The 14,957-nt window shown below is 42.2% G+C and overlaps 1 protein-coding gene across 6 annotated transcripts in view; it reads right to left on the reverse strand.

Moving 5' to 3' along the window:
* The window catches only part of LRP1B (LDL receptor related protein 1B), a 684,970-nt gene extending 670,269 nt beyond the window's left edge, over positions 1-14,701 (reverse strand). For 5 of the 6 annotated variants that reach the window (XM_040561327.1, XM_040561326.1, XM_040561323.1 and 2 more), the window contains exon 1: positions 14,593-14,697. In XM_040561327.1, coding sequence (XP_040417261.1) covers positions 14,593-14,671 — 79 coding nt within the window. In that variant the 5' untranslated portion in view covers positions 14,672-14,697. Of the gene's footprint in view, positions 1-14,592 lie in introns of all 6 variants that reach the window. The other variant, XM_040561328.1, reaches the window with a different exon arrangement.
* Positions 14,702-14,957: the final 256 nt, after the last annotated feature.

Genomic DNA, 14,957 nt, shown 5'->3' on the forward strand with positions numbered 1-14,957 from the left:
TGCCCCTCTTGGGAGCACTAACCTGTATCCCAACTGTTGGAAAGATGTCATTTATAATGGGACTTAATTCAGTTAAGAGTCAAAGTACAGGAGACTTACAGAAAAGTGAAATTGCTAATTTAAGGAATTCACAAAGGAGCACAAACACCATATCAAACGGCTGCGAAAAACTTGGCTTTTGCCCTCATCTTCCATGCCCCGTAACCACCACTAGTATTTCAATCTTTCAAACACAAGGTTTGCAACTTTTCAGAAATTCCTTTTTTGTCCTTATCACTCCCCTGACCAGGGCTCTTAATGTGCCTCTTTTTACTCGTCTTTTATTGCCCCTACGCCCCTACAAGCAAGGGATGGCCAACTCATCTGCCCACCCTAATTCTCCCCAACACCGAACTCCTGCGACAGCAGCCCACAACAGCTTTCTCTCTTCTCCCTAGCTTTGCCACCCTTAAGGCTCTTCCTGAAATGGATATTCAAATGAACACTTGGATCCATGGACAGAAATATCCACCAGCCTCTAGAGCTGCCTCAATACTGCACTCGTGACTTCCATAATGGAGTGGCAACGCAACGACAGAAATATATTAAGGCGTATTTGGATTTCACTTTTAAAAATCTATGATTTAATAACTTTAATTGACAGCAATAACACATGAGTACAATGCGTTTTGGAAGTGCCTTTCAGGTTTTTAAAGCAGTGGAGATAATTGTAGATGAAAAATGAAAGAAAACTGCACTGCTCAGAAAATGAGTCATTAACCTTTCAACTCGAGAGTTACCGCCAGAATCCAGACCAGCAGGGCTGCAAGGGCTGTGAGAGATGTAATAGAGGTAATTCAGTACTTTTAGACTGATTTCTTTTAGTTGTCTTTTAAACTCTTCCCAACTTGGCCTCCATATCCCCAAAATATAATCACTTGACATGTCATTAATGAATCACCAAATACATTTGCTGGATCTAAGAAAAAAGCTGAGCTTTACATATTCTCTGCCCATAAGATGCTGTCCTCAGCATTAAGGTAAAAACCAAACTACTTATGTGATACCAATGCTTTTGGCCTGAGTGACAAACCCAGAATTTCCTTTACTCTAGTAGCTCTTGTAGAAATTAAGGGTTGCAGCTCCTGTATTTGCGATCAAAGATCACAGTGTCACTTAGAACAATATGATGTAGAGAAAAAGTAATAAAAATATCTGTGCAGTATCAGCTACACATAATAGGTTATTTATAGCTGCCTTCCAGGATGTCTTACTTCAGAAGAAATGTACCTAGTTAACTTCCATGGAAGAGATCTGAACTGTAGAACATTGATTGGAAATCAAATTAATAGGTAACACCCCGTATAAAATGAGAGAATAGTGCACGCTTCCCATAATCTAAAGAAAATGAAGGTAATTTATTAAAGCTTTCCTCAAAAAGCACAGTAGTCATCCAGAAACAATACTGGCAAATAAATACATGGTTAAAGGAAAAAACTCAGTTTAAGAAGTTTTGAAAGAACATAACCAACTAAACCATAAGTTAAGAAGAAAACCCTGCTCACATTTTCACTGACCTTAGTTGTCCCCCATGACAGACTCCACAAGAGACATTTCATCTATGATTACAAAAAATATTAACTGTCTTCTATTAAATTACTTTATAATTAAATATGCAGTTATTACATTCTTGTTTGCTGCTTTGTTACAAAAAAAAAATTCTTTGCAGCTCAGGGTGTGACTTTATTGGATATGCATGGAGCTGTGCAAGACTGTCTGTATTTTAATGTGTTTATTTGCTGGCTGTTGGCAGAGTTGTCCCGGAGTACACTTGAAGCCAGTTGCAATGTACAGATTTTTCAATAAAAAGGCAGAAATATTGGCCAGACAGTTAATTAAATGGCACCAGGACATTTTTTTTTCTCCTTTCACAAACTCCAGTTAGTATTCCAATACTGTATTAGGTGCCCCAATGACACTGAAAATAATAAATCTTCATTTATTTTCAGTAGATTTCTAACCTGGTTGTTTTAAACAACATGATGAACACATTTTAGCAGAATACATTAGCTGTGCCAATTTAATAAGAGCAAGATTGATGGAGCTTTCCCTTTGGTTCTCCATACGGGGCAGAGCCTAACTGCAAGCACTCGGGGAAGGAAATCCCTTGGTTTGCCCTTCTTCAGCAACGTTCTGCCCTTTTCTGGGATACAAGTTCTCTTCCCCACGCTGTTACCCGCCTGTCCTCTCCTAGTCTTTGCTACTGAAATTCATCAGCAATCTCTAGCACTAGCATCACCCAACAAGAGCATGGAATGACGAGCAGCATTTGCCCCAAGGTCTATGCTGCCATGCTCAAGGTCTGCTCATTTTTTCCTCGTTATTTGGTTCAGACAAATTGAAGGCTGTCACCACCTCCAGCAGAGAAGGCATTTCTGGCTCTCACGTCAGATGATTTGGCAAACGGTGGGCTACCAAGGCCAAATAGGGGAAGAAAGATTTTTCCCCCCACTCTATGACCCCTTATTCCGGTATCACTGCCCTGAAAAGATACGATGTTCCCCTCCTTGAGCTATATATTTTCTGTATTTTCATATTTACATAGCTATGATTGAGCAAAGAACTGATCTGGGCCCAAAGCCTGCCGCACTCATGGGGAAGGCCTCCAGCACAACTAACCCTGCCCCAACCACCCCACTGCAACTCCACACGCAGCAGAAGCTGAAATTAAACCTCTCCCGCAGTGCTCTGCCCAGCCCCAGCTCTTCAGAGATTTTGCTTTAAAAGTTACACCTAATTTAGCAGATGTTGGCAGTTTTGCAGCAGCTTACCCCAGCCATTTCTCCACAGAAACCCGTGACGGCGAAGCACGAGGCCTAACCTTGCGAGTGATACGAGCCCCGCCGGCCTAGCGGGAAGCTCAGGTTTTAAGCGGTGTTTCTCCTCAGGTATGGGCATGCATATTATTATCAGTTAATGAAATTCAGACGCATACCTCCTACTTATTGCTTCTGAACGGTATCCTTTTGGATGTTTTGTGGACCAGACTGACATCTATGAAGATATTAGCCTTTTTTAAAAAATATAATTAGAACCAATGTTCATGTCATTATGAGAATCAAAATAAATATTAATAAACAATGAGCTTCTGGACTATATTATTGGACAGCTTCAGCCCCCATCTATAACATTCTCTGACAGTTTGCTAGACTATGGTTTCTGTCTGCTCTAAACAGTAACAGATTTCTCATTAAAAAAAAAAAAAAAAAAAAAAAAAAAAGGTACCTATCCAGGCACGCAGACTGGCAAATTTTGACATCTAAGTTTATACCAATAATTATATTCTGCTGCTCCTAAAAAAACAAAAGAGCTCTAAAGATTAGACTACTCCCCAAAATACAGTGTTTAGAAATCTGATTATTTAAAATAACTGGTTGCTTTAAAGGGCAACTATTTCTACAGCACAAAGTTCACGTAGATTTCCCTGCAAGTCCCAAATGCAAACACTATCTGCAAAGTCCATATGCTTTGTATTTCACAAAAGCTTTGCAGAATACATTTAACATGAGAGAAAAGAGTTAGATATTATTCTTCACTTCATCTTTTTGACAGAAAGGTGTCAATAGAAAGATGTTGACAAGAAAGCAAACCGGAGCCTGTGTAACTTTATTACTGAAGTATGGGGAGATTACTTTGTGTTATTAAAGCATCAATGCGCTACAGCTGACATTTGTGTCTTACAGTGGCAGCAATTTCTATTGGGATGAGCTGTTTTATACCTTCAGTTATTCAGATATTCAGTCACAAAAAAGAAAAAAAAAGTTATTCTTTAAGTCTACAATAAGGCAGGTGAATGTAAAATACATTCATATGGACCTGAAGTCCCAGAGTGCATTACCGTTCATTTTTATAAAAATTAGATCTGGATCATCCATGAATTTTTCACTAATACATACATTTCCAAAAAGAGCAGCTTCAAGGAGTTCTGTATTTTCATGAAGGAAAGAAGGAAGATTGATTTCCCATGGCTTATAAAAGACAATACTCACACATGCCAAACACTGCTGCTCATCAGCTCTTTTATTCCGGAATGCAAACTCTGTGGTTCAGAAGCAGAGTGGAAACTTAGTAAGAGCTGTGGTGTTTATATTTTTGGTTTTGTACTGGACATGGCCTTTCTTGCTCCCTACCAAATAAAATAATCCTGTAATTTAACAAGTAGCCCTCCTAGCCTCTCTGTTTCCATTATCCACTTCTAGTGTGTTTGCTTCCCTGAGGCTGCAATTCCAAATGAAAGCAACATTCAACAGGCACTTGTATCATCAAAAGCTGTTACTCTCTAATAAGCTCTGCAGCACCTGGACTCCTGAAGTTGTAAGAGGTTTTCCCAGGCATGAGATTTTGGAAATTTGATAAAAAATGGAGATAGTCTACCCAAGGTGCCAATGTGAGATGAAAAAGTACAGTCACCACTCTGCTTGCCCGCAGTACAAACACAAAACCTATGGCCAGCCGATGCTTGTCGTGACACACAAAACGGAATTATTCAAAGATTTCCATTTAGATGTGGCAACTTTTCTGCTCAGTGTAAAACAGGATAGAAAATGGAATTCAATGTAAATGCAATATTTAAATGTAATTTCCCCTTATTAGTTTTATGTATGCATGATCAGTCAGTGGTGACCAATTCAAGATGACCATCCTCAACACACACATATTCTACCCCAAATCAGAAAAACAGCCATTAGCTGGCTTCTAGAAACAGCTACTTTACTCATGGGACCACCAAGGACATGCTATATCATCTTCAGAAAAAATGGCCACTGTGGGGCTAAACAGACTGTTGATCTATTACACTCTGACATTTTTTCCTTAAGATATATAAAGCTGTAAAAGGCATTCTACTAAGTTTGCATACTTACATCACGCTTTTCATATATATTTTATATATATACAAAGTCTTTTATAAAGTACTTAAATCCAATAACTAATTTACAAATGTGATGCAGAATCCAAGTTGTGCCATACCTACTACTTCTTTAGCACTTACTTTATGAAAGTGCTTTTAGTGTGCTCCTAAAAATTCACGGCCACACATTAAGTACTCCTGTAGTTTAAATTCGTTTGCTGGCCAGCTTCTGAGCACCAGTCAACACCACAAGAGCAGCAATCACGGCATGTTTAGCTGCATTACCTTTTTTTGCAAGGCACATTTGACACAGCGCGAAACCATTGTGCAAAGACAGGCCACCAATTAACGTAAATCAGTGCGGTTTCATTGAAGAGCATTTAACGATTCTAACTGACAAAATCATAACACGGTTCATAGTGTTTTACTCATTGCTGAATAAAGTTAATTGGTTAGTGGAGTTTGGCTTTTTTCAGTAAAAGAAAAAAATTTTTATCACAGAAGTGTATGAATTGTATCAAGAACATTCCACAGCAAAAGCAGTAATGTGTTAGAAATATAAGCAGTTTTATATGCTTGAATGTGCTTTAAATACCATGCCTCACAGTTTGTATCTGAGCAGTATTTCAGAATTTCGTCATCATGTTGACAGCCATCTGCTTCAAACTCTCTCCCTACTGCCCAAAGAGCGGTCAAAATTGGGTACTGACAAACCGAATTTCTACACAGAAAGGAAGCTCCTCATAGGACAAAGTAAGTGACACAGGCTAGAGATCTGAACATACACTCCTAGAAGTTTGGGGGGAATAAATAAAGTTACGGACACCCAGATCTGACACTCTCCTGCAGCATTATGGGATATGCAGTTAGCGGGTCTCTGTGAAAACGTCAAAGTGGCAGATTAGCTGACACCAATTCTCCGGAGGAGCATAATCTACAGAGTAAATGGGTAATATTGTGTACTGTCAGCTCTGTTTAAGTCACAGCCTTCAAAACCCAAAGAAAGAAATGTAAGGTAGCAAGCGCAAGGGAAGGAATTCATTCCGATGGGTCTGTGCACACACGCTGACCTGAATAGCATGCTCCTATTTGAAAAAATGTGCTAATGGGCCATTTGGGTCAGGGCATGAGATTATGTCTGCCCAGCCCCTCCCTGTGCTCCTGGCTTTGCTATATACAGAATCTTCCACGCTCTCCCTGTACATCCAAGGTTTAATATGCACGTTTATACTTGCAATCCGTCCTTACAGAAGTGGCTTATAGCAGTCCTACACAGTTAACTGCTGCAGATCAGGCTAGCCTTGGAGCCAGCATCTGCAAGATACCTCCCTGCTCTGATGCAGCCTTGCTTTGTCATCAACAAAAGAGTAAAAGCAATTCAGCCTGACAAACCACAGGCATGGAGTAGTGCCTTAGTTTTCACATTTTCACACCTGTGTAGTCCCAACTTGCTTCATCTCCCCTGTATATGATCTAACAGTAACCTAAAACGTTTTGCCTAAGACTACTATAATAAGTCACTACTATGAAGAAACCATTTGCTGTTCACTATTCTTTCCGTAGTCTAAGAACAAGCCACTTGGCTTAGTGGCACCCAGGAGGAATAAATTCAGTTTTGCAGCCTTCTTCCCTTGCTCCCAGTCCTTAATTCTACTCTGTCTGCAGATATCCCTCAAAATAAAAGCCTCAGTGCAGTTACACAAAATAAGCCATTTTAAACCAAGTGTTTCAGATGAGGTGAGATTATAGGTCTTCCAACATTTCTCAACTGGCTAGATAGTAGTGGTTTATCTCCCATTTTACTTTGAGCATTTTTTCCTGCTACTAAGTAAAGAGAAAGAAGTCTACATTTTTCTTTAATAGGTTTCATTTATATGGCCTGACAAAACAGAAAGTAAACGTTTTTATACACATCTTCACATATAACTTGTATGTAAAATGATAAATCCCATGAACAAAGGCGCTTCAAAGTGTCAAGAAGTGGTGGACTAGATGTGACATTCAAGGGACCCAATTTAGTAAAATTGCAGCAGTTTCTAAATCATAATTGCTGTTTTTGTGTGTGTGTGTGTGTGTGTGTGTGTGTGCGTGTGTGTTTTTTTTTCCAGCTACACTTGTTCTTTCACCACCTCTGCTCACAGCAAGGAATTGGGAAATGGGCTGTAGAGAACACCCAGGCTTGTCCCGGCCCCTAGCTGGGCTTCGCAGAATCACCTCTTCTGCCAGCCCCAGAGAATCTCAGAGCTTAAGTAGAAATGATGGAAGGACTGAATGAGAACAGCAAAAGCATTTATAAATATGACTGAGAACTTTTAAAGCTTCATATGTATGTATGAGCAGGAAATAGCCCTGTCTATCCTCATAGAGCAATGCTGTATTTCTGCCATTCATCCAGTAATAGCTCACCTCCACCTGTAAGCTGAGCAAATCCTGAGTGTGCAAGGTCTGCATGACTGGAATACTGCTGAAACATGGGTCATTTGAAAAAAAAACATCAAAAGAAACTCAGCTGGGCTCATCTCTGGATAGGCACACAATGACTCCTAAGGAGCCAGGTTGCTGAATGACAAGGTTTCATCCTCACATCCATCCCAGACCAGCATTTGGGAACTGGATCAAAACCCACTGGAAGCAAGACAACTTTTCCATGCTCTTCCACATGTTGTGGATCAGTCTGTCAGAGCATTTGGTACAAAAACACCTTCACAATTCAGGAATCGAGTGCTCACCCCTCACCTAAGTGCCATCTCCCTATTTTTACTGATCACATTCAGGCAGTAGGAAGCCGAATGAGCCACACTTATGTTGCTGTTGAACATCCCTGCCACTGTACTGTACTGCTCTAACCCAGCAGATTGTGTGTTCTAAATTCCTTTTAATGAGTCTTACCTACTTTAAATGAGTGATAACTAGCAGTAACTAGACATCTTGAATGCAAAGTACAGTGCTTCATCTAGAAAACGAGCCAGCTTTGTCTGCCTTACACAGAACCAGGTTTAACTACAACCAAACAGCTTCCAGGTAGTAGACCGTACATATCAGCATATTGATCTGTCTGGAATTTCGTCTGTTTTTCTGACCTCAGGAGAGGGTGGTCCGTTCAAAACAAATGATTTTTTTTTAAATGAGAAATTGACAATTTATCATTAAAAATAAACAATTTATGAAGTAACTCATTTTCTAGAGGAACATTACAAACTGAGAAAAGCAATCATAAATTTGATCCATATGTTTTAGAATTAGATGTGGGAAATACAAAAGTGGGTTCAATACAAGGAACCCAGTCAAAACTGAATCAAACTTTGGAGTAAAAATACTGCAAGAAATAGTTAATTTATTGTATAAAAGCTGTAGTACAAAACAGACAAAACATAACTTAATTAAGTCTACCAATTAAGATTTCCCAACGATATTTTAATAAAATGATCCAAAGTTTCCTTGCACTTCTGCATCCTGACCCCATAACCACCAAGTCCAGAACAAAGAATCCATTGATCTCAGAGGTATAAACTCAGGGCTATAATCTATTTGTTAGCACAGTGAAGCATAAGTAAAAAACAATATTCTCCTGAGAAGAAAGCTTCATCGCTGAATGACATGCTTTCATTTCATAAGCATACAGTTTTATACAAATACCAATATACTTTGGGTAAATCAGCATGTGTTTGCATATGCAAAAGAGCATCCAAGTAGCTATGAACTTGCGCCGCTCTTCTCTTTCATCTTCACAGGATTTGCAGGCAAGAAGAGGCAGGTGTTTTGGGGAAAGCTATCCATCATCTAGAAACTTACTGCCATTTTTTTCCATGATCATTTTGAATTAGTAATTTGTTTTTTTTCCACATGCACTTTTATGCCTGCACAACACGATAGCATCTCTCCAAAGAGGCACATTTAAAGAAGGATATATTAGAAGTATTAGCATTTTGGTACCTCCAATGCCTTAAAATACCCTAAAAAATTACATTTGAGGAAAAATACTTGCCTGCACATCACAACATGTGAAAATACAACCATTCTATCAGAGTACAATAAGCAGCTTCCCAAACTATTTGACAATATCAAAATTGTATTTTAAAAGTTGTTGACAAAAAGAGTTTGGGTTAGTTTGCAGATAGGCGAATTAAAATCATAAAGCATTACATGAAAATTGCCTGGGTATCTTTTTGTTCTGCTGGAGCGTGTGCTCGTGTGAGCAGAAGAGTCTCCCCTTGACAGAACAGCCCACAGGAGAAATACTGCATTTGGAAAGCATTGCATCAGCATTCGTCTTGCACATGGTCTATTCCCCCTTCAATATATCATCATAAGACTATTCAAAAAAACAAAACTGCATGTTTTCATTCCCCACGTTTCCTTTGTTCATTCAAGGAAAAAAAATACTGAAGCTTATGAACTGGTATTAAATAAAAACTCAGTGGTTGAGAAAACCTGGAGGAATTGTACGTATTTTCCTTATTCTCAAAGTTTAAGATTCATCTCTACAGTATTTATCCTATCACACTTGAAGCATCAGTCATTCAACAGTGTCACACACAGAAGTTACCAAGGAACCTTCTACTGACAGTAAGGCAACGGGTAGTCCAAAATACATTGATCTCACAGAAAGAAAGAAAAAAAAAAAAGACATTCTTATTTCTGAAGCGAAGGCGTGTTTCAGCAGTTTGGCTCTTCTGGAAAGCCATGTTATTCAGCAGACAGCAGCACGTGAGATGTTTAGGAACATCAGCTGGCGATAAGAGCACATTTCAGGACACAATGTACCGTATCTAGAACTCTTAATACTGTAATCTCTGCTTTTCCACCTCAGAGAATTCAACTGGATTTCTAACCGAATAGAAATAAAAATCTCCAAGTGTACCTCACTTCAAGACTGGCGTTACATCATCTTTAAAAAGCCCTATTACTTAGCAATGCCCTTATGTATCCCAGTCTTTTGTTATTAATACACAACTGCAATTTATTACAAAATGGTCGATAAATGTAGTTGTTAGAGACATACAATCTTCTTTTCAGTGCCCAATTTTATTTCCAGCTTGGTAGGGTTCATAAAAAAGTACATAGTGCCCAAGCCCAATTCTATGTCTACATGATAGGGGGAAAGCCCTGACATACCCGATAACAAGATATAACAGATATACCTACACTTCCCAGGTACACAGGAAGATCTTCCTACTACGAGGATCTTACCAATTAAGTTAGATTAACAGCACAGTGAACACACTACTGGCAAAAGCACTTCTTTGTCTCTAATGATCCTTCTTAGATCCCGCTAAATCTGCTTCAGAGCACTGGGTTTTAGGGGAATCCCGTTCCTGGGGTCCCGGAGCTCACGTGCAGGCCGGCACCAGCACTGCCCACTGCTCCCTGGGTGGCAGGGGCAAGCCATGATCCTGCTCATCTCGCTTTGGGACTACCCAACACCTCAGGAACTTTTAGTGCTTTGGTCACCAGCTGAAATACCGCTCTGCTTACAAATATTTGCATCCTTTCCATAGACTGAATTTGAGACCCAAAAACTTGTTTAGCTAAAACAAACCAGTGGGTTGGACAGAAGGTACACAGTCGTTATTTGAGTAATGTTATTTAAAAATCCAATTAATTTCTAATCGTGCTTGCAAATTTAGGACCCATTCTGCAGTGCCTGCACTTAGCCCAAGATCTCACTAAGCACAGACTCAATAGTCATCATGACTTACATAGAAATAATTGTGTTCTGATATTTTTATCTTCAGGGTTCATGATTAAAAGTGTTTTGGGTTAGTGCAATTAAAATTACTTCCCTAAGCAAATTTTATTTAATTACGTTTTAAGGAGCATAACTATTAAAGACAGATTAATACATTAAAAACTAGGAAAAACAACATGCTGGGACTCAAAGTACGATGCTGTAACAAGAACTTTCTACTACCTAGATTACCAGCATCTCTACAGATAGACAGAGCTCTAAATTCTTAAATTAAAGTTACATAAGTACTTTACAATCAATAAAGAGAAACCTATTTTCTTCAACTCCGAATAACAGACAAAAGGACATACAACAGGCTCTAGAGGAACAAGGGCTTCCAAACTGCACTTATTTCATTGCTGGCGTGAGTTTTGCCACTTGAAGCAAGTGGGTTAAGACCGGGGTCCGTATGAATGTAAAGGTATGTGTATGTGCTCAAATTCACACGTAACGTTTCAAAAAAGCTACTGTGTGAAGTAAGAAGAGATTTTCTATAAACCTTTGGAGAATAGCTACTTCAACATGCAGGAATACCAGACAAAACCCAGACAAAACCCCTATGATAAATTAGCAAAAGATTTATCACAGAACAAGTTTACATACAATCCTTTCATATAAAACATACGTTTTTGAACTGTAAAACAAAGTTTTGCCTTTTAAGCAGTTTGTGCACTTATAACACTTTTCCTTTTATTCAAGTAAAGCTCTCCAAAACCATTGAACTGAGCATAAAATAACTTGAATAAGAGAGAATACGTACGTCGGTTCAGAGAAAACTCAACACAGTTCGCTCAGTCTCCAGAAGCATCAGGATTTTGTGCATGCAATCACATACTCAATCGCGGACGCACATACATCACTGATTGCCCCATAAAACCAGTCACTGAAATTGCACTTGTGGAAATCTCTCACGATTTCTTTCTTTAATTACTTCTTAGTGCACATCTTTCTAACTACTGTCCTAAATTCCTTGATATATCTTCAAGCTTCTCTGTAATTGTGCCTCTCCCGTGACAGATAAGTTCTTAAAAGCACACCGTGCTTCCTGCAGCATTGTTCTTTGGAATAAATAAATAGGAATGTCGCTGTGACCTTGGAAGCATTTCTTTTGGGTATAAGATATTAGTACTTATCTATGTCCAAGACACATAAAACATGAGTATGAAGCAAGCACCTCTGTAGCACAGCACAGAAAGAGCTTTTTTGGGAATACTTCCCAATGCATTGCCAAACTGGAGCTCAGGCTGGCGAAGCACAGCAGTGGTTGGTGCACTTGGTTTCAAACATTCAGCTACTAATAACGAGATGGCTGGAAACCCCCTAGCATCCCCACTGCCACCTGCTGGGGCACCTTGCTGGAGAGGGGAGGCCACCAGCAATCACCCCCACCACAAGGAGACAGATTTATTTCACCTGGTCTGTTTCTTCTACCGGGCCAGTAATCCAAATTAACGTCAGCTGAACCTTGAACCTGAAAACTCCATTTTAAGTCATTCATTTGCAGCCCTTACTTAAATATGGTCAAAGGACACCCTTAAAACAGTAAATTCCCTGCTAAGTGGAATAAAGATGGAAATTACTGAAGGCTTTATGACTCCAGAGAGGAGTAGCTTTCGTGAAGGTTTGCTTTTCCTTCTTTAAAAGCTTAAGTTACCCCAAAGCATGACTTGAACATGCGATACATCGTCCTTTGGGGGAAAGGGCTGAGTTTTAATTTACCAGAGAACACCCCTCTGCTCGGTACAAAGCCTACCTCTGGAGGAGGACAACCTGAAGGACCACACTGACGAGGACAACCAGGGCACCTGCCAGCTGTGGTCTGCCACCAAGCTGTGGGCAAGCAATGAGTGGCAAGCCTATTAATAACGAGCCGCATGTTCATTAACGCTACTGGGGATACACATTTCACTGGGGGAAAGAACCAAACCACACAACATAGTTGTACAGGTTATCCAAACCCAGCCCCTGAGTCCAGGCACCTTCCCCGCAGCCCCAGGGCTGCCAGCTCCAGCTCTGGACAGGTAGGGATGGGACTTGGGGCTCCTCAGCCTTGCCAGCATTAGCAAGGCTCCTCAGGCTTCTCAACTTCTTTACCAGAATAACTACAAGGGAATGGGGTTGTGAGCCTCCTCAGGAAGAGGCTGACTGAAGCACTGTAAGGCAAGCTGTACCTCCTCGTCACCCAGGTAGAACAACCTCAGCTGCAGGACTTCTCCCTCCTGGAGGGACTCCCCTCTCCAGACTGCCTTTTTCGTTCTTTTTCACCTCATTTCCATTTCTTTCTCCACAAGATTTTTCCTTCCCAACTTCTATACATATATATATATATATATATATATATATATATATATATATATAAAAATAATGTAATATGTATGTCATGTAATATACTCTAGAGTAGCTGTAACCTGGCTGAGGACAGAGCTGGTCCGATAAAACTCCTCCAGCATATTGCAAACATAGAGAAAATCTTTACATACTTCAAACTTTGGTGTTTTCTTTTCCCCTCACCCTTTTTCCTAATGTTATCCACTGGTCTAATAGGTGTCACCTCTCCCTGCAGAACCTCACTAATATTTAATATCACCATGGCTACCACAACACTGCTATTAACACGATCCATGACATTTCCCCAATTCTCGTATTACCAATGGCGAGCCACAGCGCATCCCAAATTTCAGTGCCTTTCACATACATTAAGCCTAGCATGCTTCAGTGCCCCAGAATTTCCTCCCGCAAAGGAAAATCAGCTTGGTACCGTCAATAATTTTTGCAGCATATCATAAAGTTTATCTGATGTGCAAATGTAATTTTCTTTCTGGAAGCCTCATCCCGAATCCCTTTTAGGTTGAGACCACTTGGCATTTTTTAACAAAACGCCTTTTAAATCCTAATGTGTACTCCGCTCGGTTTTGATATGACATGACGTTACGATATGATGAGTTAGTTGATTCTAAGTAAATTTGATTTATCCCACTTTTGGGGCCGGTATGATTTACAAGGATGTTGCCTTTTAAGATGGGATTGATTGTAACGTAAGCTGACAGCACATTTTTTTTGTGAAACGCTGAATCCAAGCAAGGTAACTACAAACACAAAATACGGGGAAAACGATGCAAAATTGAAACACCAGAAACTGATACTGAGGAAGAAGCGGCACCTGCTTATCTCCAAAGGGGGGGACGGAACGACAGACCCGTTTCCAGCACAATTCCACCAAATGTTTGCAAGTTTCATTTTTATTCCCCGGCTCGGAGGCAGGTTGCAGCTGCCGAAACCCAACCTGCCCGTTTGGGGAGCACGGCGGAAAGTTCGTGAAATATTTTCCATCGCGCAAACCCCATCGCGACCGCCGATCTTCGCCTCCTGACTGAAGTACGAGCGCGGGCACCGGGCGTAGAGCCGGCTCGTTCCTGCGAGCCTTCCCCCTCCGGTCGCTCGCGTGTCGCGACACCGGACGCTATCGCCGCTCGTTCGTGATACCCGCGTGTGTCGCGACAAAGCGGTCGCAAAGGAGAGAGCCGCGGAGCGGCGCGGAGCCAACTTGGGCGGGCGGGAGCCGGGCGCACCTCGGGGCGGCGGCGCCGGGAGCCCGATTCGGAGTCAGCTCTGCTCCGGAGCCAGAGCGGAGCCGCCGCGCCCCAAGGGGTCCCGGAGCCCCCTCCTCGCCCGGACCGCGGCGGGTCGCCGGCTGTGCCCTCATCCCCTTCTCCATCCTCATCCTCATCCCCATCTTCATCTTCATCCCCATCCCTATCTTCATCCTCATCCTCATCTTCATCCCCATCCTCATCCTCGTCCTATCCCTTTCTCCATCCCCATCCCCTTCTCCATCCTCATCCTCACCCCCATCCCCTAAGTTTCCACGCCGCCACCCCGGCCCAGGGGCAGCCTCCAAACTTCCCCGCCGCTCTGCCAGCAGCGGCGCCGGCAGCATCACCGGCTCCGCAAAGTTCCCCGGGCTGCCGCCCCTTACCTCCGCGGGCTCCCGCTGCCCGGCCGCCGGCCGGTAATCCCCAGAGCGCTGCCGCCAGGGCCAGGAGGAGCGCGGGCATCGCGGCGGGCGCGGAGCGGCGGCGGCAGCTCCGCCGTGCGCGGGGACCGGGGAGCGGCAGCAGCAGAAGCAGCGGCAGCGGCGGGGCTTTGCGGCTCCGGGCTCACCGCACGCAGCGAGCGGGCAGCGCGGGGCGCCCGCGGCCCCCAGCGCCGCGCTCCGCCCCCGCCCGCCCCGCGCCCCGCCCCGCGGCACGCCCCGCGCCCGCGGAGCCGCGCGGAGGAAGGCGGCTGCCGCCCCCCGCACGCGGGGCACTTTTTGCCGCCGCCTTTTTTTTTTCTTCCTAA

The sequence above is a fragment of the Cygnus olor genome, chromosome 6, assembly GCF_009769625.2.
Source record: "Cygnus olor isolate bCygOlo1 chromosome 6, bCygOlo1.pri.v2, whole genome shotgun sequence".
Taxonomy (NCBI): Eukaryota; Metazoa; Chordata; class Aves; order Anseriformes; family Anatidae; genus Cygnus; species Cygnus olor.